The sequence below is a fragment of the Cheilinus undulatus genome, linkage group 18 (assembly GCF_018320785.1).
Source record: "Cheilinus undulatus linkage group 18, ASM1832078v1, whole genome shotgun sequence".
In the NCBI taxonomy this organism is placed as follows: domain Eukaryota; kingdom Metazoa; phylum Chordata; class Actinopteri; order Labriformes; family Labridae; genus Cheilinus; species Cheilinus undulatus.
The window spans coordinates 29,901,815-29,925,855 of record NC_054882.1 but is presented as its reverse complement, the minus strand read 5'-3'; the positions used below and the strand labels follow the sequence as shown (position 1 = coordinate 29,925,855).

General features: G+C 37.9%; 1 protein-coding gene across 4 annotated transcripts in view; it reads left to right on the top strand.

Annotated features, from left to right (window-relative positions):
* scaf8 (SR-related CTD-associated factor 8) overlaps window positions 1-24,041 on the top strand; it is a 37,386-nt gene that overhangs the window by 4,594 nt on the left and 8,751 nt on the right. For 2 of the 4 annotated variants that reach the window (XM_041811924.1, XM_041811923.1), the window contains exons 3-7: window positions 22,530-22,574; window positions 22,799-22,960; window positions 23,276-23,432; window positions 23,520-23,647; window positions 23,805-23,981. In XM_041811924.1, the coding sequence (XP_041667858.1) occupies window positions 22,530-22,574; window positions 22,799-22,960; window positions 23,276-23,432; window positions 23,520-23,647; window positions 23,805-23,981 (669 nt within the window). Of the gene's footprint in view, window positions 1-3,073; window positions 3,169-22,529; window positions 22,575-22,798; window positions 22,961-23,275; window positions 23,433-23,519; window positions 23,648-23,804; window positions 23,982-24,041 lie in introns of all 4 variants that reach the window. The other 2 variants (XM_041811926.1, XM_041811927.1) reach the window with 2 other exon arrangements.

Below are 24,041 nucleotides of genomic sequence, written 5' to 3'. Positions count from 1 at the left end.
CTTGTCACTGAGGTTCTTGGTAATCTTGTAAGTCTGTGCTCTTATGACTGGTAGCACCTTTAGTGTGCAGGTTCAATAAGTCCACTGTTCAACGTCAGCTCTGTGAGTCAAGTAGCTCTGTGGGGGACTTTGGTAGCTTGTTCTGTTCACCTGTGCAAACTGAGGTATTACAGTGGTTGTCGTTTTTAGTAGCAGGCATGCTTCCTCTCGCGGCTGAGGACTGTGCTGTATCAAACTGAATAAATGATTGGAGTCCTCTGCTGCACTGTTGACACTGTCAGCCTTGCTGATCCACACAAAACTTTTTGATTCTCCAAGCCTGTTGAATATTTCACTGGTGAATTCAACCAGGGCCATGTTTAACCGATTGGTACTGAACACCTGAAAATCCTGCAACTGTACCATTTTGATTAAAAAGTAGCAAATATTTTGGTATACTGTGTAACACTAAATGGGATAAAGTGCCCACTGCAAAGTTATTATGTCAGTCTGTCACCAGACAAGTGCCAGATGTTTAGTATTTCCATATTTCAAATCCCAGTTCTGAATTAAATTAGAAGTGATTTTTTCACTTCTGTGTTTTTCAGCCAGTGCCATCATTTCTGTTAACACCCTTCAAAATAAAAGTCTGCTAGTTACCATACTTGAGAGATAAACAGAAATTCACAGAGCGTTTTGCTACTCTGGGACAAAGTAGCTAGCTGTTACATACAGGTATAACATGAGTACCTGAGTGTCGTATCTATCCCTAAACCAGAAGCACGAAATGATTTCTATCTATAGATTGTTTTAACTCTTCAACTATATTCCTTGATTCAGGATTACCAAGACTTACTCTGTTAATGAAGAGCTCTAGAAAATTCTATAATATAATCTCCCTTTTGTAAATACCCCAATCAGTGTTAAACAACTGTTTTTTTTTAATGTAAGACGACTTATGCCATTTTGTAAAAGAGATTACAAGGGCACCTGGTTGCTGCCAATTATAGGTTACATAAATCTGGGCTGTTTATAGAGCAAATCTATAAAACAATAATACTGACAAAAAGAGACATGCAAAGAGAAAAACAGATTGAAGGGGTTGCATTGCATGCATTTATGAGTCAACTCCCCTAGTCTTACTCTGTATGTCTGCGGGAAACCACTGTTATGAATGGATCTAATGCTGATGGTTGATTTTTAAAAATTTAGATTCTTTAGTTGCTTTAGGTTACTTCTAATACGATTATCACAAGGGATGGGAATTAATAGGATTTTCAGTACTTAAGTACTCACTGTAATTTCTAAACCAGAATTATCATACATGGACTTGGCAATAGCACACTGTCTTTTCTGTGATGTACTGCTCATTTGTACTTCAAATCCCAGTTCTGAATCAAATAAAAAGTGTTGGTAATGTAACTTCTGTGTGTCTAAATCACATGAATATAAAGCGGCAGTCAAAACTTAAATCACTCATTGCCATTAACTCCTCCAAAGGCCGAAACTTGCCACCTTGAGACAAAATAGCCAAAAGTAAGATACTGGTCTGTGTTGAGATTGGTCCAGGAGTCTAACTGGAAATACACACACTGTAAAAATGATGGCGACTGCTTAAACTGATGTTTAAAATAGAAATTTCACTGATACTACTGCGCCTTTTTTATATTACTTGCTTTGCTATAAGACTTCTATAATGCCAACATTTTCTCTCATGTTTGACCATGAAAACAGATCAGAGTTTGTCCAACAGGTCACCTCTTCTACCTAGAAATAGATATTTTCTTATCTGAATCAACTGTTAGATGTGCAAAATGCTAGCATGAAATTGATACAACACAACAGATAAATAGATGCTTCTGACAAATGACATATCTTAAAGCAGTTGTTGTTATCTGGATAGCTTTGCTTAAGCAGCCAGAATCTTTGCTGTTAAGGTTAAACCTCTCAGTTTCTTAGTTCTTATTTCTTTACAAATATATTCAGTTAGACAAATCTTGAAAGTTTATTAGTCTATTCACATGTAATGTAAATAGGTTTGTGAATTCATGTAGCCTGAAACAACATGTGTGCAGTGTGTGAGCAATAAGACATTTATAATTAAATAATTGATAATGACAGCTATATTTAGTATTTGAAAAAAAAATCAGGTTAAGACTGGTCAACTAGTTGACAGCTAAGAAAAGATTCAGGAAACAGCTAAAATTGAGCAAAATATATTTAATGCTGGTAAACATAGGATATGGTCTTCTAGTGTTAAAGTGATGTCTGATTAGTTGTTGTGGCTACTGTTAGCAGTGTTAGTAATGAAATAGCTGAAGTAGGTAGGCTAATTCTGCCACAACCTCACCAACTTCCAAGGTGCTTGGAGAAAGAAGAAGTTCTTGAAGGAAACATAAATCTCCAGCAATACTTGTGGTGTTATACTACAATTGTTGCTGGATATTTCTGTTTCCATCAAGCAGTGCTAGAAGCACCAGCCTTCAGTCCTCCTTGCCTTGCAGGCTACCTGTCCTATCCCTGTGCTGGTTAGGCATTGCTCTGGTCATGTCTAGTAAAGTCGTGTGGACAGGTCAACGTCCTAACCAGTCTATTTTGGACTTCATTTTCTGCAACTGTTTGTTTGCTTTATTTATTTAAGCCCATTATTTAACTTCAACCTGTAGAGATATAAGATTTAAAGTACGTCTTTTCACTATTGATCACACCTATTTTCCTGCATCACAGGGTTACTTGAAAGCCTGTCAGAGAAAAGGCGCATCAGTTAACTATGACCAAGTGTCACTGACCACCCATGGTTATAAGTCACTGAGTTGACGAACAGCTGAGCTCAGTTTTTTTCCGATAGAGGGTATAAAAGCCCAACTGAAAACATGTTTTTAATCTCGATGTTAACTTGGTTACAAATATCACACCATGAATAAATTTAGAATTGTATTTCCTGGCAACACAGGTCCAGGAAACTCATCATAAATAATAAAAGATAATGTTTAATCATCATGTTCTTACTCTTGTATATTAAGGAACTGTTATTCTGTTGGTGTTGCTGTGCTTCATGTTGCTTGTGAATAACACCCGTTTCCCCTTCCCTCAGCAGCTCTCCCAGCTCCCCCAAAGCACTGAAAGTGAAGCAGGAGGATGGGGTGGAGAGAGTTACAAAGAGATAAAGAGAATCCCTAACCAGCTTAGGTAGGAGTATGGGTTGTTTCAAAAGGAAGATGGAAGAAGACTGATCTAACTTAAACTTAATATGCTCCCACACACCCAGAGCAGCAGGGATTTTGCTGTTGGCACACTGGCTACAATCCCCCTCTGGTTGTCATCAGTTGGCTGGTATTGGTTGTGATCTCTAACTGTGTTGAAACTGTCTGATGGCATTATTTTAATGAGGTTGGTTAATTCAGCTCTATATCATGGTTGTATAGTCAGAGTATTTCCCTGTGTGGCAAAATGAAGTAATTTAATGGAGCTTAAGCAAATACTGATTTTAAAAGACTTTGTATTCAGGAGTTGTGTGGATTCAAATAGACAAGTGATTTTATTAAATGTATCTGTAAGAGTTAAGAGAGACATAAAGTTGGATTTAAGTTGGATATTTATTTGGGGTGCTTTTAAAACACACCATGCTCTGAGGCATCTTTAGTTCTATCTTTCATGGAGCATTAATTCTGAATCTGTGCTTTGACAACATGAGAAGACAGAAATTCATATCCTCTACCAACACTGTGGCTTTCATTCTTGTTGGCAAATAAAATATGATGGTAATGACTTGTAGGAGGCCGTAGATCCAGTCTTCAATCTTTTCACTGATGATAGACAGAGTGCTAGAAAATGTTTTTTTGTTATTGCATTGATTTTTTGGGAGCTGACATCAACACACTTGGAAATGACAAGTCTACGATGAAGTCGATTTTGTTGAGCTTATTCCTTTATACTGTCTGTTGAATTTTGTGACCATACACACGGTGCTTTTTAGCAACTTTATAGCATAAGGTGGTTCTGCCCTATCTTTTTATGTGGCATTTACCTTCTCTGTTGCTTTTATTGTATGTGTCTTTCCTCTTTTTCTCAACTAAATAGAAGAGGTCTTTGTTGATAATAATCTTTAAAACTTTCCCTTTCAAGTCTTGCTTGGGGTTTTTGAGGTGGCACTATCCTGTACTGTTTTGGGGTTTCACACCTGTAGCACTGATTATTACTTTAGGAAAGTTTTCGTAAAATATACCAGTGTACAATTTTTAAGATATGGTATGGCCAAAGAAAAAGGAGTAGAGATTATAGGACAAAAGTGATGCATATTGTACAATAGTTTAAGGGCATTTAAAAATGTATCAACATTGTTAAATGCACTTTGATCTGTGTAGGTATTAGCACAAGGGATGGGTGGAAGAGATTTTTAAGAGAAGAGAATTTTTAAGTATCTCACAATTTTATTCCGATTCGCATTCTGGAGGTCATGACTCACTTCCTAATCAATTTTCAATTCAATCTGATTCTAACCTGACACACCAGATGGATTTGTTTCACCTCTGGTAAACCTTCCATAGACGGCATTTTGGGAAGGGCAGGGCCTTTGAAAAACAACTCGGAAGGTGATTGGATGAACAATCTGTCACATCTTTACGGTCCAATCAGAGAAACAAAACACGTGACTTCGTTGCCCCAAACCCAGGTGTGCCGCTACCGATGAGTGAACTCCATTGAGAGCAGCATAACGTGAACCATGGCGACTGTAGACATGTCAGTACACGACTTTTGTCGTTTTTGAAAAGAAAACAAGTCAGTGTTCTTCTTTTAACGAAGAAATGTCAAGTTCTGATAAAACTTACGCTCTAGCATCATCCATGCTAATGTCTTCCGCCATAATTGCACCGGTCTCTTCTCACTGCTTGCTAATGTCACGACTCTGCCACGCCCAAAAGTACTGCCCCTCGGCGTTGATTAGTCCTGTCACTTTCTAACTGGGCCCAAATGGTTCAGATGGGAGTTTTGCTAGATGGATTTGCCAGTGAGAAACAGAAACAGGCAAATCCATCTGCATTGCAAGGTTAATCTGATTTCCGATTCACAACATATCTAGGGCCCTACCAATGTAGATTTTTTTGGGGGGCTGATGTAGATACTATTTTTTGGGGGAAAAATTCTGATAACTGATATATCGGCTGATTAAATTTTGACATGAATGTTTTAAAAATTAATTATGATGAAAACAAATAGCTTGGCAGTCATAATTCTTCTGTATGTTTCTTATTGAGATGGTTTTGGCTGTTGGTGTGAGGAGCATCATATTGAGGAGTCCGTGCTATTTTGCCAACCAAGCTCACATGCACCTGAGGGTCAAAATATTAGGAACACCTCTAACAACACCAACACTTACTATAATCTCAGTAATAAACATAGAGAAGAATGAATCATCTCTCTGACAGTGTCAACATCTTCAAAGTCAGACATTTATTGAAGAAGAATTCATGGTAGAGATGTTGTTGGTGTGCACAGACGTGTCTAATGAGGTGGTCAGTAAGTGACTAACAAATGATGAATTTATTATCTGTAGGTGGTATGTAAGTGGATAAACACACTCATAAAGTCACTGGTAAAACACGGCTTAAAATGTGCCTCTCTGATGTCCTCTAAAGTGCGTTCACATTTTCTTTCCACTGTCTTTCTAAACCGTGAATCTAGATTGATTTAAACGATGACTAGAAACACGCCCCACCCACCAATGTCTATCGGCCAACTTTTGGGTGATTAACAGTTATTAATTATTGAGCTGAAGCAGGAAACATATTTATTAGAAACTCGTCAGCAGAAAATAAACAATCTTAAATCTAAAGCCCTAACTGTGAACGATGCTGTGGGAAAGCAGATGTAATGTTTTAACAAGTGACTGTTTTAACTCATGACTCGTCCGCTAAAAGTGCCAGGGGTTGTCGTAGTGACAATATTCTTGAAACACCAAATTTATTGTTATGTTTACAATATATGAAAAAGAAATTAATTTCATGTTAAACTAAGTAAAGGAGCTCTTTAAGTTTTTGATATCTGTTAATTGCCCATATGCAGTTGATGTATAAATGCCAGTTAATATGGTCACTCATTAAACCATGACACCAGTCTTTGGCGTGAAACAGACAATAGATCATGTTGTTTTCACTGTGTCCGTGGGAACTTGTATTCATGGTGGGGATAGGGCATATGTACCATTTCTGAAGCAGGCTACATTACTGTAGTTTAGCACGGTAAGCAGATACATCGGGTCAGGCTTTTTCTTTTACCTGGGAACAAAGAATCCATAGTGAGTCTTAACACTTTTCTTTTGGGAAAACAGGACAGGTGTTAGACACAGCATTGTAAACATTAGCGAAACTAAGATTCTATTGATTCTTGGAAATTTTGAATTGATTCAAGAATCAGTTCACAATCCCCGCAACTAAAATATGCAATTCTGGTGTGAATCTATTTTTCCGGCACCTCTAATGGGGGGTATTAGCTAACTAAACAGTTACATGTTGTCACCCTAGCAATTTGGCACCAGAGTTAAAAGTTGGTGAAATGAATTCTTCATACTTTATAATGCTGGCAGTCAAGCTGATCAAATGTTGTTCTGTAACTGTAATGCAGCCACCTCCAGCCATAGACTGACTGTAACCTCAGCTAATGGGCCTCTCCTCTTCCCTCTTTTACCTGGAGGTACACAAGCATGGTGAACGGATAGCATTTCAGAGCAGCAGAGCAGTTTTGTGATGTAAGTAGGGATGTACGATATTATCGACAGATATTAGCCAAAAAAAAGGCCAAATATCGGAATCGGCAGATATAAATTTTTTGCCAATATTTACATCCCTTATTTTGGACATGCATATCATCATTTATAAACTGTAAAATTTGGCTATATATTCTAATAAATTAGTGGAGTTTTAGGCTGAACCAACAGACCTATGTAAGTTGAGATCTTTTTCTTTATTCATTCTCGTTCTTTAAACTTTAAAATGTATTTTAAGAAAAAAGAGTTTGTTTCTTTCTTCATCATCAGACCTGAAATTGTGTTCAAAGGACTGAATTTTTAGTTATGTAAAACCTATTCAAGTAGCGGTATTGATATCGGTATTGGCTAAAATGAATCTATAAATATCGGCATAGTGGATATTGGCAAAAATCCAATATCGTGCATCCCTAGATGTAAGCATCATGTTTAAACCTCCAGTGACGAGATTGGATGTATGAAGGAGTCCATAAAAAGAGCATTATTTAGAGGAGTACATTATAGAAATTTTTCCTTACCAAAATAACATGAAATGATAATAGGGTGTTTTTTTTCTCTAGCAATTTTTAACAAATACATCCCTACACTTTTAAAATAAATTGCCTAGATTGTTACTGTTTCTCGCTGTGGATTAGGGAGCTGAAATAAGGTTCATTTTCAGAAATAATTTGTTATATTTGTGTATTTACTTGTAATTAGTACATTGTCTAAAGACAATTCACCACAGAAATAGATCTACATAGCAATATTAATCATTTGTAACACATTAAGTCGGTCACTTTTCAGGTTTTGGGCAGGACAGCTATGACACAAACCCAAATATCTACTATCTTTCAGTTGGAAAATTTGCAGTTCAATCCTAGCTCCCCAAGTCCTCATATTGATTTGCTCTTGGGGAGACACCAAATAGCTCCTGTTGGCATTGACATCTGTATGTGACTGTGCATCAATGTGGTTGCTGTTGGCCACTTTACATAGCATCCTCTGTCATCAGTGGGTGATTGTGATAATTAGTTTTAAGTCTTGTGAAAATTAAAAAGGCATTCCCCTTTTGTTTTGATGTCTAAAGGCCTGCTCAGACTACACAAATTCAGCCTGATTTTAGCCCAACTGCAAATCTCTGCTTATGCCAAACAGCTTATTCTGCTGTTGCTTACGACTCTGTTTTGAGCTTCTGATACCCCGAGGTGCTGACAATCAGGTGCTTGACTGGCACCTGTTATGTTCAGTGATGGGTCCAGAACACCAAACAAGAGTCAAGGGCAGATTAAAGCTGGTTCAGACTGCACAAATTCAGCCAGATTTAAGCCTGACTGCAGCGTCACAGCTCATCATCAAAACTCGGTTAATTAACGATGCGTCCGAGATGCCCCATGACCACAATTCAACAAGACTACATGTCAGAATTTTTTTACATGTCATCTAGTTTGACTTCCTGACCGGATGTTGATGTGAATCCTGAGGTCTACCAACAGAAGAGCATTTGCTCCTTATCTTTGCATCATCATACACAAGAATCCCCTTTTCTCCCTTCAGAGAACTAATGTGTAAATTTTATATTATATTTTATTTACGTTATCATGCATACCTTAAGTTCTGTGTGAAGGAGAGCCAGTCCCTATTGTCCTCTCTTGATACACCCATACTTATTATCCATAATCCATTATCAATCCATAATTGTTTCTTATTTTCCTTTTTATGAGCAGAAGACCGCTATAATCACACAGAGCGCTTCTGTTGTTGAGTGATTCACACTCTTTGCACATAAAGAACACACTCAAGACACACTCAGTTGCATAGACAGTGGTGACATCGACATACAGTAAGCATTCGGGATCACTCTTGTAGTGTGGCCATGCTGTTGGCCAAGACAGGACAAGATTTTTGTTGCATATTCTGACATGGTGCTGTCGGAATTACAAAAAAAATCGTGTGGTCTGAGCCGGCCTTTAAATAGTCAGAAGATAAATGGTCTCAAATGGAATATTTTTCTTTTACTGCCAGGCATGTTTATCAGCAATTGTGTAGTGCCTAGGTCACTAATTGGTGGACTGCGGCCCAGATCTGGACCAATGTGCCATTCTATCTGGATTTGTATGCACTTAAGTCAAGTCTGATGAGTGCTTTTATTTTGGCCTGCACTGCCTTTTTACATTAACAGTAATTCATTTTGACCCGTGCAGCTTCTCTGACCTTTTCAGAAGCTACACATCACAAGGCACATAACTCAGTGCCATGTGCTCAAGACAGTGAAACTCAGTCGTATCCTTTTACATGTGACCAGGCTACTTGTTTAAAGCTGCATCTATATAAATACATAAAGTCCACTTTTTAAAATAAATATCGCTGTGTAAAACTTTGCCCGACAAACACTAAAAAAGAAATAAAACCATAAAAGAGGACACACAAGTAAATCTGAATTTTATTGTGGTAAATGCAGGAAGATAGAAAAATTGTAGGTGCTTAAAATATTTGAGAGAAGACCTCCAGACCCCCTTACCTGGTGGTGCCATTTACCATATGGCAAATATTTTAATATGTTATGCATTGATCACCAGGTTGTTGCAGAAGAAAAAGAGGAATATTAATTTTCTTTAAAAGTCAGTATTTGTGAATTTGAAGGGATACTTCAACATTTTGGCAAATTCGCCCATTGCCATAATCCCTATAGTCTTATTAAAAGGTTCTTTATCTTTAGTTGTCGGTGCAAGCTATTTTTAGATTGGCGCTGCCGAGTTTGGAGCTGCTGTGCCAACTCAGTGTAAGCAGATGGTATTTCTGGCTTTCCCTCATCAAACTCATCAAATACATAATCCAACAACTCCAAAACACTCTCATGGACAAGTTGTGACCTGCACATTCTCCAATTTTATGGCAATGGGCGAATTTGCCAAAATGTTGAAGTATCCCTTTAAGAAAATATTTGGGAAATAAGGTTTTTTTTTTATGTCAGTATCCTAAAAATTAGCCATAAAAATCATAATGAAGCAGAATTGTGAAAGAAATCATGATATGATTTTTTTTTTCTCATATTGCCCACACTTAAGAGGACGAGCTAAAGATAATTTCAGCTGTACTGGTTTTAATATGTGAAAATTAATATTTAGAATCAAGATGAGGAAACTCAAGCTTTACCTTTTATTGCCTTTTTATTAAATTAAGCCTTTTTTTAAAATTAGACCCATTTTAAGAGTTGTCTGCATGTATTATGTTCTTATATACAAAGCTTCTTTTAATGCAACGAGCAACTAATTTATTGCAATGCTTCATGTTTTGTTATCATTGCATTATTAGAGTACCCTCCAATTGATAGAAAACACAGATATTCTATTTTCATTATGAACTGGACTGAATTGTATCAAAAATTAGATGATACTTGATGATAAGATGATAATTTCATCAATTGGGACTTTGTAGATAGGGACTTTGTTATGTACAGTTAGTCAAAAGCAGCTTGTGTAAGCACCTGGCTCAATCATACAGATTCATTACACTGACTTAGGTAGCATGACTATAGCCCACACCTTTAGTTTTGCATCAAACATAAAAATGCAGCATTGCATGTGTGTTATACACACAGACATGCAGTATGATTATTGCACATGCCCAAAGCTATAGGCATCCTTTATCGGGTAACTAGGAAAACATTGTGACTTTTTTTGTCAGCAGTTCTCCAACTTTTTGGTAGCAGAATTCCCTTTTAGTTGTGCTGTACTTTAAATACAAAGGCCATAAGAATAATTGTATTCACTGAAATTTAAAGATAGAAAAAATATCCAACAGTTGTACAAACAGAACTGTTCTTTGATTGTTGATGTAAACATGAGTGATGTCAGTTATTGATGAGTTATAAACATCTCTGCTCACTATATACTAACCTCTCTTATTCCCTGATGTGCATTAATACATAAAATACATTTTTTTGAATCAACACTAAAAAAATATCTATAATTATCTGTTATCGGCCATCAGTAGTAGGAAATTATTTTTATTGGTTTAAAAATACGCATCACTAAGTGTTTCTCTCCTATGTTGGAGACCATTTAGCTTGTGCATGCCTGTGTGTGTGGGAAGCTGTCTATACAGCCCCGCCTGTGCTGAGCTGCCTTCCCTCTGTATGCAACGCATTAGATGGTATTAGATAGCTTGTGTCTGTTATTTGCAAATAAATTAGTAACATAGGAGTGAACCAGCTGGCCACTGGTCATGGCAGAGCACACCCAGTGTCGGCCAAGCCTGGTTCTCGGCCCATCTGTCAGTGAAACTTTGATAAATTTGCTTCCAGTTAATACCTGTGCATATTCTTTGTAAAGAGAAAGCTGAATTGAGTGGCTTATGTAGGCCCCATGGCAATTAATTGCATTAAGCATTGTGACAGTTTTATCTTTAATATTGCTAAGTGAGTTATGTACATAAAAAAGGATGTTTCGTCGTGTGCAGCAGCTTTGTTTCAAATGCTGCTTTTACTTATACTCGCTATCTGTGTTCATCATGCAACCACAGCTGATGGATGCTTATGACAACACTCAGCAGCTTAACACTGCTTACATTACCTTGCAGCCTGTTGCTTTAAACTTAGCAATATTACACGAACTCTGTTGTACTAGCACCTCTATTAGCGGTACTGACCAAATCAATTCAACATCATTTACCTCAACACTCTATGATCTCATGTGCAGCGGTGCATGCAGAAACGTGAAAAGTGATTTCACTTCAACTGAGCAGAGATTGTGTAAACTGGCCACAGATTGGAGATGTGTTGTCAAGCTGTGCTTTGTTCCTTTTACTGCTTCCACTGACACTTGCTCTTGTGGTTATGTGACATGCATGCCGTTTTAACCAAAAAGTTGCACATTCACACATCATAAATAAACAAGAACATTGATGTGTTTTATATACCATTTTTGGATGAAGAACAGTCTTTTATCATGATTGATGTGGATGAATAATCAGTTATTAATAAAAATCAGTCTGATAACTCTGCAAAAATATATTGAACTGCATGCAGCTTTTAATGTAAAATTGTTCAGCTCATCTATAACTTGACCTAAAAATGTGCACCACTGCTATTGCTGTCACTGTAACTGCAATTGAAATATAGGCCTATGGTATGTGCCTTTTAACCAAGGTCAGTTTCACTCTCAGCACCATAAGATAGAAAGTTTGAACAGATACAAAAATGCTGTGATTATTATGTATCATGGAGGCTAGGGATGTTCCTGTGCTTTTAATTTTCCATCCAATTAAAAGCAAATTATAATTGAATTGAGCCAAATAGGCTAAAGTCAAATAAATACATCCTTCAAACAAACTTCACGTCACTCTTCCACACCGTAATTTAGGGAAATTGGTTTGCAGAATTTGGCTAATTTTAGCAGTGTCATCACTGCTGACCTTCAACCCTCCTTGCAGGTTAACATCCTCATTCCTTAGCTGAATATTGACACTCAATACTTAAGTTATATGTCAGTATAACCTGACACAGCCTTTAATCAACTTTAAACGCATTTCCTAGATCAAAATAATGCTCAACTGTGCTGTCCATCCATGCAATATGCCAGGAGTGCTAAAGTAGTTTGACATAGTGTATATCAGAGTAAAGAGCATTGTGGCAGCAAGAAAGGAGTCCTCAAGGAACAACTGCAAGTGGCAGGTGGTTACAGATTAGACAATACATTTGAGCAGGATTGTGGTTCTGAGCTGATAAAAATTGTATTCATTTGCTTAATTTACTTTTAATTCTTGTGCAGAGGGATCTGGATTAAACCGTTTAGCCAGCTAATCGTGCACATCCCAATCAAGACAATTGCTAAATTGCACAGCCTTGCCTTAACCCTAATGCTGCAACATTGTACTCTGCAAGAGAAATGCAGGAATAATGACCATTGTCCCAACCAAAGCAATGCAGGAGTAATGCTTCTTTCATTTATTTGTTTTGAACCATGAAACAACTTATAAAATCTCAACCCTTTTTTCATATCTTAATCAAGTCGAACCAACTAGTTAAGCAGAATGGATGTTTGCCATTCATGAGGAGATAGTGAACACTTGTATCATATATTTTTTCAGCTGTACACTGAAGTATCTGACTGAACTACAATAAAAAACACATCAATGCTAATTTTATTTTTAACATTTGCACCAAACTGATAAAAAATATGCATTTTCTGGCTTTTTTGGCAAGGGAACATCAAAGTCACTCCTGCCAAATCTGGAAAACCCATCCGTTTCCACTCCCTCCTCTAAGTACCACACTACCCAGCTTTTTTTCAAATGTCTAAAGTGGGCCGAGTAGGCTCTGAGCTGGGGGTTTGCTTCTTTTTAATTTACTGAAATGAGTGACATTTTTTTCTTCAATAACCAATAATTACCTACTAGTGTTGGCAAGTCCCAGTAAGATAACAGATACATTTTTTCTAATTGTTGATTTTAAAACGAAATCTATTGTATTTACTTATGCACATATAGGGACAAGAGGAGGTTAATGTGTAGTGAGAAAAGATTCCTATTAATCCTAACTGATCTCACTCATGTCTACTTCATAATGCAAGGATCATTTCTGATTTTCCTGATTCCTTTTTTTCCTCAAACTAGTTCATTTTTGTACCAAAGTACATCATAAATTCACAACTGATATACTTTGATTTTAAACTTCAACAGCAACTGAATTTAAATTTCTTCTCAATCTGTCAAATCTGTTATTTGAATCAACTATACAAGAACTCAACTGACAAGTTGAATCAGACATGTTATCCTATTTAAAACAGGACAGGGCAAAATATCAATACACTAAAATATGGTGATATTTCATGGTGTGATACTGTATCTATATTTTAAAATGAAGTATTGATATTTTATTCATTAATAATTTACTTTGTTGGTGTGGCAGTTTGAGGTGTAATTTCACCCCCTGACTGCTAGTTGGTGCCAGGTACTGCTAGCTGGCAGCGGGTTTTGACTCTTCCCTCTTCTCCAGTCTTTAGATGACAAGATCACGCGAGCCAGTTGCTTGTGCCTACCTAGCAGCATTCATAGTGGATATGTGGACTTATTTTGGCTTCATAAACATTAAAGACAGTAAAAACTTTGACAGGAGTCATATTGTTTGCAAGATATTCCCCGCCAGAGTGGAATACTCAGACAACATGACGAATCTGCGAGCTAGACATCATAGTGATAGCATTACAACTTAAATGAAAACAAGTCTGTCGAAGCTACCGCCAGTCTCTACTTGTGCAACTATAATTACACAGTCAGTACTTCATTTTATTTGTTTGGACATGTGCAGTCTTCGTGTAGTTAAGAATGACGCCTTCTGTAATACGATAAAAACACTCACTGCGGCCCGTCACGTCATGCCCTCCCCACATAACAGTCCAGCAGTCCTTAAAGCTTGAGTTGAGGATAGCCATAGTCTCCCTCTACAACGTCGTTATGTGATGACATAAAAACTGATATAACATGAGATACATTTACTCTATATTGATTTATTCCCCTTTTCTTTTAAAACAGTTCTGACAGCAGTTTATTTCAGTGCAGCAAATGGGGAAAAATCCTCATCTTCAGATTGCACAAAGATAGTTAAAATGCAAGATGATGTAGAACTACATATTTTTTAATGATGTAATTCTGTTTTGTTAAATTCCATATTAACTTTAAATTACATAGTAGTTATATTTATACTGCGTATATATACATATACTGTATATGTGTATATAAACTGTACGTATATGCTAAAACTTTATTCACTCTATGTTCAGTGTTTCAGCTCAGTCTCTGTCAAATTCTGTGAAACTGACACTAAGTTGTAGTGAATTAATTGAGAAATCTTGCACTTAGCAGTTTTACAACTATTTTGTATTCTCTAGTTAGACATGTTTTGTGATGTATCGTTATACAGTTTTCTTGCAATATATCCCAGAATCGTAGTTTATCCCAGAATCGCTCTGTCATGGTAATATCAGTCTCGTGGACCATGAATCGTGTATTGTATCATGAGGTACTCTGTGGTTACACCCCTAATATGTACATAATGTAAATAAACATACAGATACTTTTTCACAGCACTTTCGGATATATCACTTATCCCTATATTGTTTTGATATTACAATTAGAGGTAAGGGAGGCCCTGATGCACTTGGATCAGTAATATAATTGTGTTAATAACACAAACTTGAATATTTAAAACAATCATTTGCGATGAGCCTACACTTGGGAAACACTCCCATGATCATTGGACCAAAAGTTAGGCTTAAAGTTGTGTAGTGTGTGGCCAGCTTAAAGGCCTATTGCAAATTAGTCTGCAGATAAAACACATGAAAATAAGGGGGCAAATCACCAGTTTTATCATTGTATGATATTGACTCTTTGGACAACATTTTCCAAAATCACATAATCTGCCATGATGCAACTTTGATTTGATTCGATAGGAGCCTAACACTGATGGGGAAAAAAAGCCGTTTTGGCACTTTGATCACTGTGAATCAGTGTAGCAAAGGTGACATATAACAGAAGACTTTAGTCTCTATTTTGCTGCAGAGCCTTATCAGATTAACCTTGCAAAGCAGATGGATACGCCTGTTTCCTTGTTTCTCACTGGCGAATCCATCTTGCAAAGCACCCATCTGAACCGTTTGGGCCCGGTTAGAAAGTGACAGGACCAATCAGAGACGAGGGGCAGTACTTTCAGGCGCAGCAGAGTCGTGACGTAAAAAAGCAGCAGCAAGAGCTGGTGCAGTTATGGAGGAAGAGTTTAGCATGGATGCTGCTAAAGCGCCAGTTTTATGAGAATTTGACGACATTTCTTGGTTAAAAGAACAAATAACAGCAGTGAGTTGTTTTCTTTTCAAAAATGGCAAAAGTTGAGTACGTACATGTCTACAGTTGCCATGTTTCGCGTTATTCCTTAGTAGCTGCGCACGCGCAGCTCGATAGCGGCTACGTCACGTGTTTTGTTGCTCTGATTGGCCCATAGAGATGTGACAGACAACGTTCATCCAATCATACTCCAATTTTTTTTCAAAGCCTCTGCCTTTTCTCACACATTTCCTATTGAAGCTTTCCCAGATGGACGGATGAAACAAATCCATCTGGTGTGTCAGGTTATGATCAGATGCCAGTGGCACTACTTCCGCCATGGCTAAATTAGGAGGGGATGGTGGTTTCTATTGGTACACAATCTCATATGGCAATGCCATACAGCTAAAAAGATGTATGAAATTATTGGCATGATATTGGTATCTGCAGATATATGCTCAAAAAGTTCATCGTCAGTAATAATGGCAGATGTCAAAATTTCTGCTGATATTTACAGATGACATATCAGCAGAATGTTTGACTAAATTTGCAAACTAAAGTTTTATCTGATGTTTTGAATTTTATCTTAAAATTTGTGTAGAAAAAACATGTTAATCTAGCAGACTATGATAATCTCTAGTGTTAAGCTACAAAAAGCTGAAGATGCACTTAAATTGATCAGGGAATTTAGAGCAATTTTGAGGGTAGCATGCCCCCGAACCCCCTTGTTTAGCTTGGTTTTGCGTGTGCATGTACCAGACATTGCATGCCACTGTGATAAAGTAGTCATAGGCCACTTTTTTAACTCACTTGCATTGATATCTTTATCTGCATCTTCAGCATCCTTTTTGGCTTTGTAATAAATCTTCTGCTGAAACTTTTGCCCTTTCTTTAACTGCCTGCTCTCTTTTTCCTCTCATCTCCCTGGTATTTCTCATACTGATCTTGGTCGGACATAAGCTTTTCGACCAAACAATCGACGACTGGAATGGGAGTTGTCATCCCTACAATGTACACATGCACAATAACGCATTGAAGGACATGCAGTGTTAGTCACATGGCTTAAAGCATGTCCTGCTGCAACTTCTGTGTTGTTGGATGCAAACCAAAACTGCAAATTTTCTCCTCTACATTAAGTCTGTCTGATATCTTCATCGGTAGTCAGAGAACTGAACACTGTTTATGCAGCGTTTGTGTTTCCTGCATGCATATACAGTCTACAGTCAAGGCTTCTGCTGTCCCAGACAGCAGCATGAAGCCCAAAGCAGAGGCTCAATTACACAAGGCAGATCTTAAGTGGTTGTAGTCCCATTATCAGTAGCACCTTGTATATTTACATATACAGCCTGTTGATCCTATGGACATGCAACTGACAGTTTCTATTAAAACTCAAGGTGTGCGCTGCATTATGTGTGCCACAAGTAGCTCAACAACATGGTGAACTTTCAATCAATCAGAAATCACACTCAAGCAAAGGGCTGATCATGTAGACCTTATGTAATGGCATAGTCAGAAATGGTTGATAAAGAAACCCTTTGCTCCATTTTTCCTCCTTCTGCTGTGTGTGCCCGAGCTGCTTTCATTATTTGGATCCAGTGCATGGCTAGAGTAGGAGGGGTTTAGATTTGAATACAGACAGGCCCAAGTTATAGACCCTTTAGGAAAACATATAACAGTTGAGTAAAAGTGTAATTAATGTACATACAAGACTCTGCATTTATGTAGCATTTCCGTTTGTTAATTAGAAGTACCAGTGTAAATGGACTAGAGCTTGTAAAGCACTTCTATAGTTGTCTGACTACTCAAAGTGCTTTTAGACTGCAGGTCACACCTACCCATTTTAACCCCTTCACTCTACATTCATACACTGATGGCAGAGGTTTGCAATGGAGAATTGGACATCAGTATAATGCACAATTACACGCCACTGACCTAGCGTTGGGAGCACATTGGGGTTAGGAGTCTTGCCCAAGGACTTGTTGACATGTGAATTTGGCACCTGGGGGTCAAACCCCCGACCTTCTGGTTGCAAAATGACCAGCTCTACCTTCTTAGCCACAGGCTCCTCATCTGAAAAGGGAGCAGCCAAACAACACAGCTGGACACCTGTGCTCACTTACATGTCACATCATGTTTTTTTGGGCCAGTCAAAATATTTAATTTTAAAATAGCTGTTTTATTTCAAAATTACATGAGGGGCAGTTTTTGTTTGAAAAAGAGAGGGAGGGAGAGAGAACAAAAGAAAAATGTCAACAAGAAAAAAAAATTAGATTATGGACTAGGCCTGCATAGTTAATTTATTTTTCATCCTGATCACAATTTTGACCTTCCTGCTATCATAAGCAAACAACTGTTGGCCATAATTTCATTTGAATATGTGCTTCGCCCTTAGAAAACTAAATGTTGTCTTGTATTGAAAATATTTTCTGAAAATACATTATCCTATTTATATCATGTTTGGTTATATACACCCATACACACCATTCTGATCCTTACACATCTGCTTCTTCCACTTTGCCTCTCCTTTTCACTCTGGAGCTGCTCTGTTGGCAAAACTGATTTGTTTTATAGACATTCAACTAAAAACCTTTGTCCCCAGCCAAAATAGCCAACAGTCAATAATAATATAATAATAATATAATAATATAATAATAATAATAACAATAATAATAATAATAATGATAATAATGATAATTATTACCTGCATTTGAAAGTAATTCAGCATACAAAAACAGAAACATGGGCATGCAGCTTTGTCTGTGCTACAGCAAGACTGAGGACATGTTTCTCTCTGAATCTCACCCAAGACTGAGATGGTAAAAACCAAGCCCAACAGTATTACATTTTACACATAAACAACAACAGCACTGTTAGCTCTTAGTTAGCCCATTAGCTGCTACTATAACTTTGCAGCTTACAGCAGTCAAATACCATCCTCCACTGAAGACACCAACAAATTGTCCCAACAAATAGCTATAGCTACCAGTGGTGTGTTAACATTACACACCACATTAAAACTCAGCATTTCAAATTAGAATTGAGTCTTTTGTCAGTTGTCCAGTATCAGTCCTTACAAACGGGTGAACTCAACTGTAATTGCCACCAAAATGGTAAAATCCAACCATTGTGATTCATTTAGAGTAGTTTATTCAAAGAGAAGAGAAGAGTGTCCACCCTGCCCTCCTCATGGCTAGGCTCTTCCCTCAGCTGAAGTAGTGTTTACTGCTGTTGCAGATTAGCCAGAAAGCCCTAAGCAGGTACTTGCAGCTATGTGATTGATGATGTCATGTAAACTGTCAGGATTAATCAATCCTAGGGTTGAATACCAGTAGTGCTGTGATCACGCTGTTAGGCTCTGAGTAACTTATTTCAGTTAACCATTGTAAGGTAGTTAAATAATAATGCTGCAAAAAGCTCATGTTTATTTGTAAGTTAAGTTGACCAGGTTTTTCATGGGTTAACCACAGCCCTAATGTGTCAGGTTAAAGCTTCTGTCACACATAGCTCACCCTGAAAACTTCAGGATTTCTTATGTAAATGTTGAAAGCATGATATGTATGATATGTTTAAACGTAGACAACCTAATACTGCTACTGTCGAGTATTTGTAAATTTTATGAACATTTTTGAATGCTCTTGTATTAGTGCGTATAGTTTCTCATCTCTGCATAGGGTGTATAGTGCAGAAGCCAAAGGATCTTAACATGCCAGTTGTAAGGCATCAGTTTGGATTAATTCATGTAGGACCTATGCAAAAATGATGATAAAATGTTTTTTTTTTTTAATTTTTATTTTAAATGGACACCTAGCCAGTGGCCACTTAGGATGGGATCACGTGCAATTGCTTAACACACTGTTCAGCTGTTGTATTCCAAGTCTCAGTGTTTGAATTAACAACAATGCAGGTTTTATGGTTAGAACTAACTTTTGTCACAAAATTTTCAGATCTCTGACGCCATCTAATGCCTGATAATAGAACTTCTGCAGGAAACATTTATGAAGGGTTGGAACTGGCACTATCAACAACTGCAGCTACCATGTGCACAGCAGCAGAGGGATTGCATTTCCCTCCATAGGCAACAGTGGCTCAAGCTGATGCAGTTTTGTTTCACTCTTCTTAATGCATGGATAGCTATAGAAACATGAAGATCCAAGCATTTTCTTTAAGGTTGCTTTTGTAACCACGTTGCAACTTTGTAGTCCCATTTAAGCAGTCCTCTGAAATAAATTTCTCTTAAACATGAGGCAAAAAGATCCTCTGAACCTTTGTTTTGGTATTAATGGTAAATTCTCCTAAATTTCAATAAGGATATGAACAACAGTGTAGTGGCTATAGGTTCATCATACTGAATATATTAAAGTTGTGAAACATGCTTAGGCTTTGGCAGAAAGGTTCCATTATCATTGACGATTTTTATTTTAAACAACTTTTGCTGCCTGTACTTTTTTCTTTCTTATTATATTTTGGCCTGAGCCATTAATGTAACAGTGCAACCAGTCTGCCTTAAACAACTATTTTCATTGGCCTTGGCTGTTAATGAACGTTTTATCCCGTGTCCTGGGTTTCCATCATACAAGTTGTCACTTTATTGCTGCTACTAATCTTATTCCTTGCTGGCTTCGTTCATGTTGCAGCTGATAAAAGACCACATGGACTAAACCATGCAAATCTGAAGACTGAAAGCTGAGAGTTTAAGCAGTTGGCAACATTGACAAGACAGATAACTATTCACTTAATGGAAAACTTCACTGAGCTCTGAAGCCGATCATTTCCAATTGTATTGACTGTGACACGCGTTTGTGTGGCACACTGATTGATGAGTTTGTGCTCAAAGTTTAATCAGTGCTGTGAAGACTACCTGTCTGATGGCAGGAACGTTGCAGCCAAAGAACTAAGAGAGGTGATTTCTATGTTCTACAACAGGACTTGAGGAGGAAAACTCTTTTTATGAAACAGTCAGTGAATCTTTCTGACCATATCAGATTTGTTTTATGTGATAGTCTGTTAATCTGAACGATGTTTAGGCTTTATGGTTTGGGTAACATGCTGGATTTTCCAGATTTTCTGACCAAAAATTGTTAGATTTTTCAGAACAGTTGTTGAACCACTCCCAGTACTGTGTTGGCCTTTGGAGGGGATGGCACGATGACAGATTCCAGAATTCAGGAAAGAGGGATTTTCTTACATACCATCTGAAGAACAACAGAAATTATGAGCAGCAATCTTTAAACTGAATTGTCAAACACTAATGTACTGCAGATAGTGAGGCCTTTTTTCCTCAAACATTTGTAACAGCTTTTGGTATCATAAAGAGTCAATAAGACCAACAAGTGAAGGGACACAGAAGTCCAAATTAATGTTTCTAATGCAACTGTGTTATTACTAGTGAGCTGTAGATATACTCTCAGCTATGACTGTGCATCTGCTAGGCCTGGGTGATATGGCCTACATATCATATCACTGTATTTTTCTTGCCCTTTAGAGTAACAATATTTTATCACAGTATTGTAAAATTTAAAACACTCTTAATGCCTTTAAATGTGTTTTCCCCCTTAAACAAACCTGTGATGGCATATTGAACTTATGTCCTGAGCTTAAACTCACAGAAAAATAATTTTCTAAGTATCTCTGTTTTCACTTCTTTCTCACTGCACTCATAGCGTAAATCTCCTCCCTGCTGAGGTGTGTTAAGCTGACTTGAACATGCATGTTTGCCCTGTGCATGTGTGGGTTCTCTCCAGATAGCTTCCTCCCACCATCAAAGACATGCTCGTTAGGTTAATAGGTCACTGTAAATTGGCCGTAGGTATGATTGAGAGGGTCTGTTTTTTTTGTCTCTATATGTCAGCCCTGTGATTGACTGGTAACCAGTCAGGGGTGTATCCTGCCTCTCGCACAATGGCAACTGGGATAGGCTTCAGCCCCAGCGACCCTGGTCAAGATAGGCGATGAAGAAAATGGGTAGATGGATGGATAACTTCAGCAAATTTCCTGATGTGGGCATTCACAATAAAAGCATTTGAGAAAAACAACAACTACAGACTTTTATTGAAAAGAACTTGGTGAAAATAGCATTTTTATCATTGATTTAGCTTAGCTTTGGCTGTCTTCCTAGCAATATTACCCAGCTAACATTTATAGCTGCATGTCTATACTTGTGTAACACCACAGACTGCCTCTTAGACTCATCGTGGACTTTAAACAAAAGAGTCATTAGTTTAAACACACCTTTAAACAGTTTTATAAGCCATTACAAGATCATTCCCTGCACTACTGGGCTTAAGACAAACCAAGATGGACAAATGCAGCATACAACTTGTGTTAAAAGCCCCAGAATGGCAGACAGATGCTCTGCAAAGTGAACACACACTATTACATTAGGCTATACGTTATATTTCATATAAGCATGTTGAGCTCATTACAGCCATCAAACTCTGAGAGGAGAGCGCATGTTTTACCTGTTTCCTGTGCCTAATGAGCAGTTGTCTGTCACATATCTCTCTGCAGTGATGAAGATGTTTCAAAAATTCATTCTGTGACAGACGTTTCCCTTTGACCGTGTTGACACCAGTTTGCCACTAGTGACTGTTTATTTTGTTGTGTCTTGTATGGCTGTCCCAAACAAAAAAGCAACAGGAACCTTCTGTTTGGACATTCCCTTGTGTGCTGACCTCTTTGCTCTCTTATTCATGATCGTTCTTTGGATCTAGCATCCATTTTGTGATGTAAATGTCTTACTTTGATTTTCTCATGTTACTATCTCCACTGCTAGCCCTCAAGGTTCCAGTTAGCATATGCAGTTGGAAAAACACCACTCAAAGCTCTTTAGTACATGTCGTCAATCCTCTGGGACGTCTACGACTACAATTTAGATTTTTCAGTTGAAACCCAACAACGAGCATATCTCAAATGACTTTAAGGCCACTGCTCCCTTTTGTTTTCTCATACACTAAGTCAAGTGACTCACATGTTTCCTTTGTCTGTCTTTCAGTTTTACAAGCACGTTGTCCAGAGTGTGGAGAAATTCATACAAAAGGTGAGCTATAGAAACAAAGATTTGAAGGACTTGGTGTGCAATAATTTCTAAGATAACATGGATTTAAAGCCATGATTATGAGGTTAATACACAGTTAAAAGATTGCTTTTCCCCTAACTGGTCACAAGGGCATGTAAATCAAAGAAAATGTTAAAATCCAATATATATGGGGTTTAATTACCTGTCATGCTGAAATAATCCTTTTTTTTTTTTTTAATCTACAGTGCAAACCAGAATACAAGGTCCCAGGACTGTACGTCATCGACTCGATTGTCAGACAGTCACGACACCAGTTTGGAACAGAGAAGGATGTTTTTGCTCCACGCTTCAGCAAGAACATTATTGCAACGTTCCAGCACCTCTATCGCTGTCCCTCAGATGATAAGGTTGGGCAATTTGTAATATTTTTTTGTCATGGTCTCACATGAATTGATTCCATTAATTCAGAGTATGCCTCTATGTGTTTTCTGGATTAAATTGAGAAGTGCCCAAGATGGGCTTACTTTGTTGCACTTTTCTGCACGTGTTTATTATCACTCATGAAAGACTTGAAAAATAAATGTCTTGGTGTAATCAAGATGTTTAAAAAAGAGAGTCCTGCTGCCCTCTTTTATTATAGAAGTTGCATCAGTCTTGAAGCATGGTCTCTTTGCATATTGCTGTTGTATAACAACTGTGTGTTTCATCCTTTCTGTTTTCAGAGTAAGATAGTGCGAGTACTGAACCTTTGGCAAAAGAATGCAGTCTTCAAGAGTGACATCATCCAGCCTTTGTTGGACATGGCTGCAGGAATTCCCCCTCCCAGTGTCACACCTGTCATGCCCAGCAGTGCTGCTCCTGTCAATAACACTACACCTGGCAAGTCAAACAGATGTGAAACGTGCATACCCACACTATCCAATAATCAAATTCATCAATCTCATCACATCTGTCTCTGTGTGTTAGGTACCCCTGCAACCCCAGCTACCCCTGCCAACATAGTCCAGAGTCTGCCTGATTGGGCTTCCCAGATTACCAACACAGACACTGTTGCTGCTGTGGCACAGATCCTACAGAGTCCTCAAGGACAACAGGTTAGTCAGCATTTGTGCCCAAAATCTGAGTAAATGAGCATTAGAACTGGCAAGGTTTGTCATGAAAACAGAGTCATTTGCTTGAATAACCTCTGTAGTTTGTTTAGCAGCTGTTATTAAAGATGTGACAAATGCTCTATATTATGACCTGTTGTAGCTGCAGCAGCTGGTACAGAGTCTGCAGATGCAGCAGCAGAAGCCCCAGCCGTCCCTGCTGCAGGCCTTGGATGCTGGCCTGGTAGTGCAGTTGCAAGCACTGACGGCTCAACTTACTGCTGCTGCTACAGCAAATAGCCTCAACCCACTGGAGCAAAGGGTCTCCTCTTTTAATAAGGTAATGCTTCTTTCACAGCCAGAATGTATGAAATGTAGTTTTGCCTCCCCTAATGCTTCC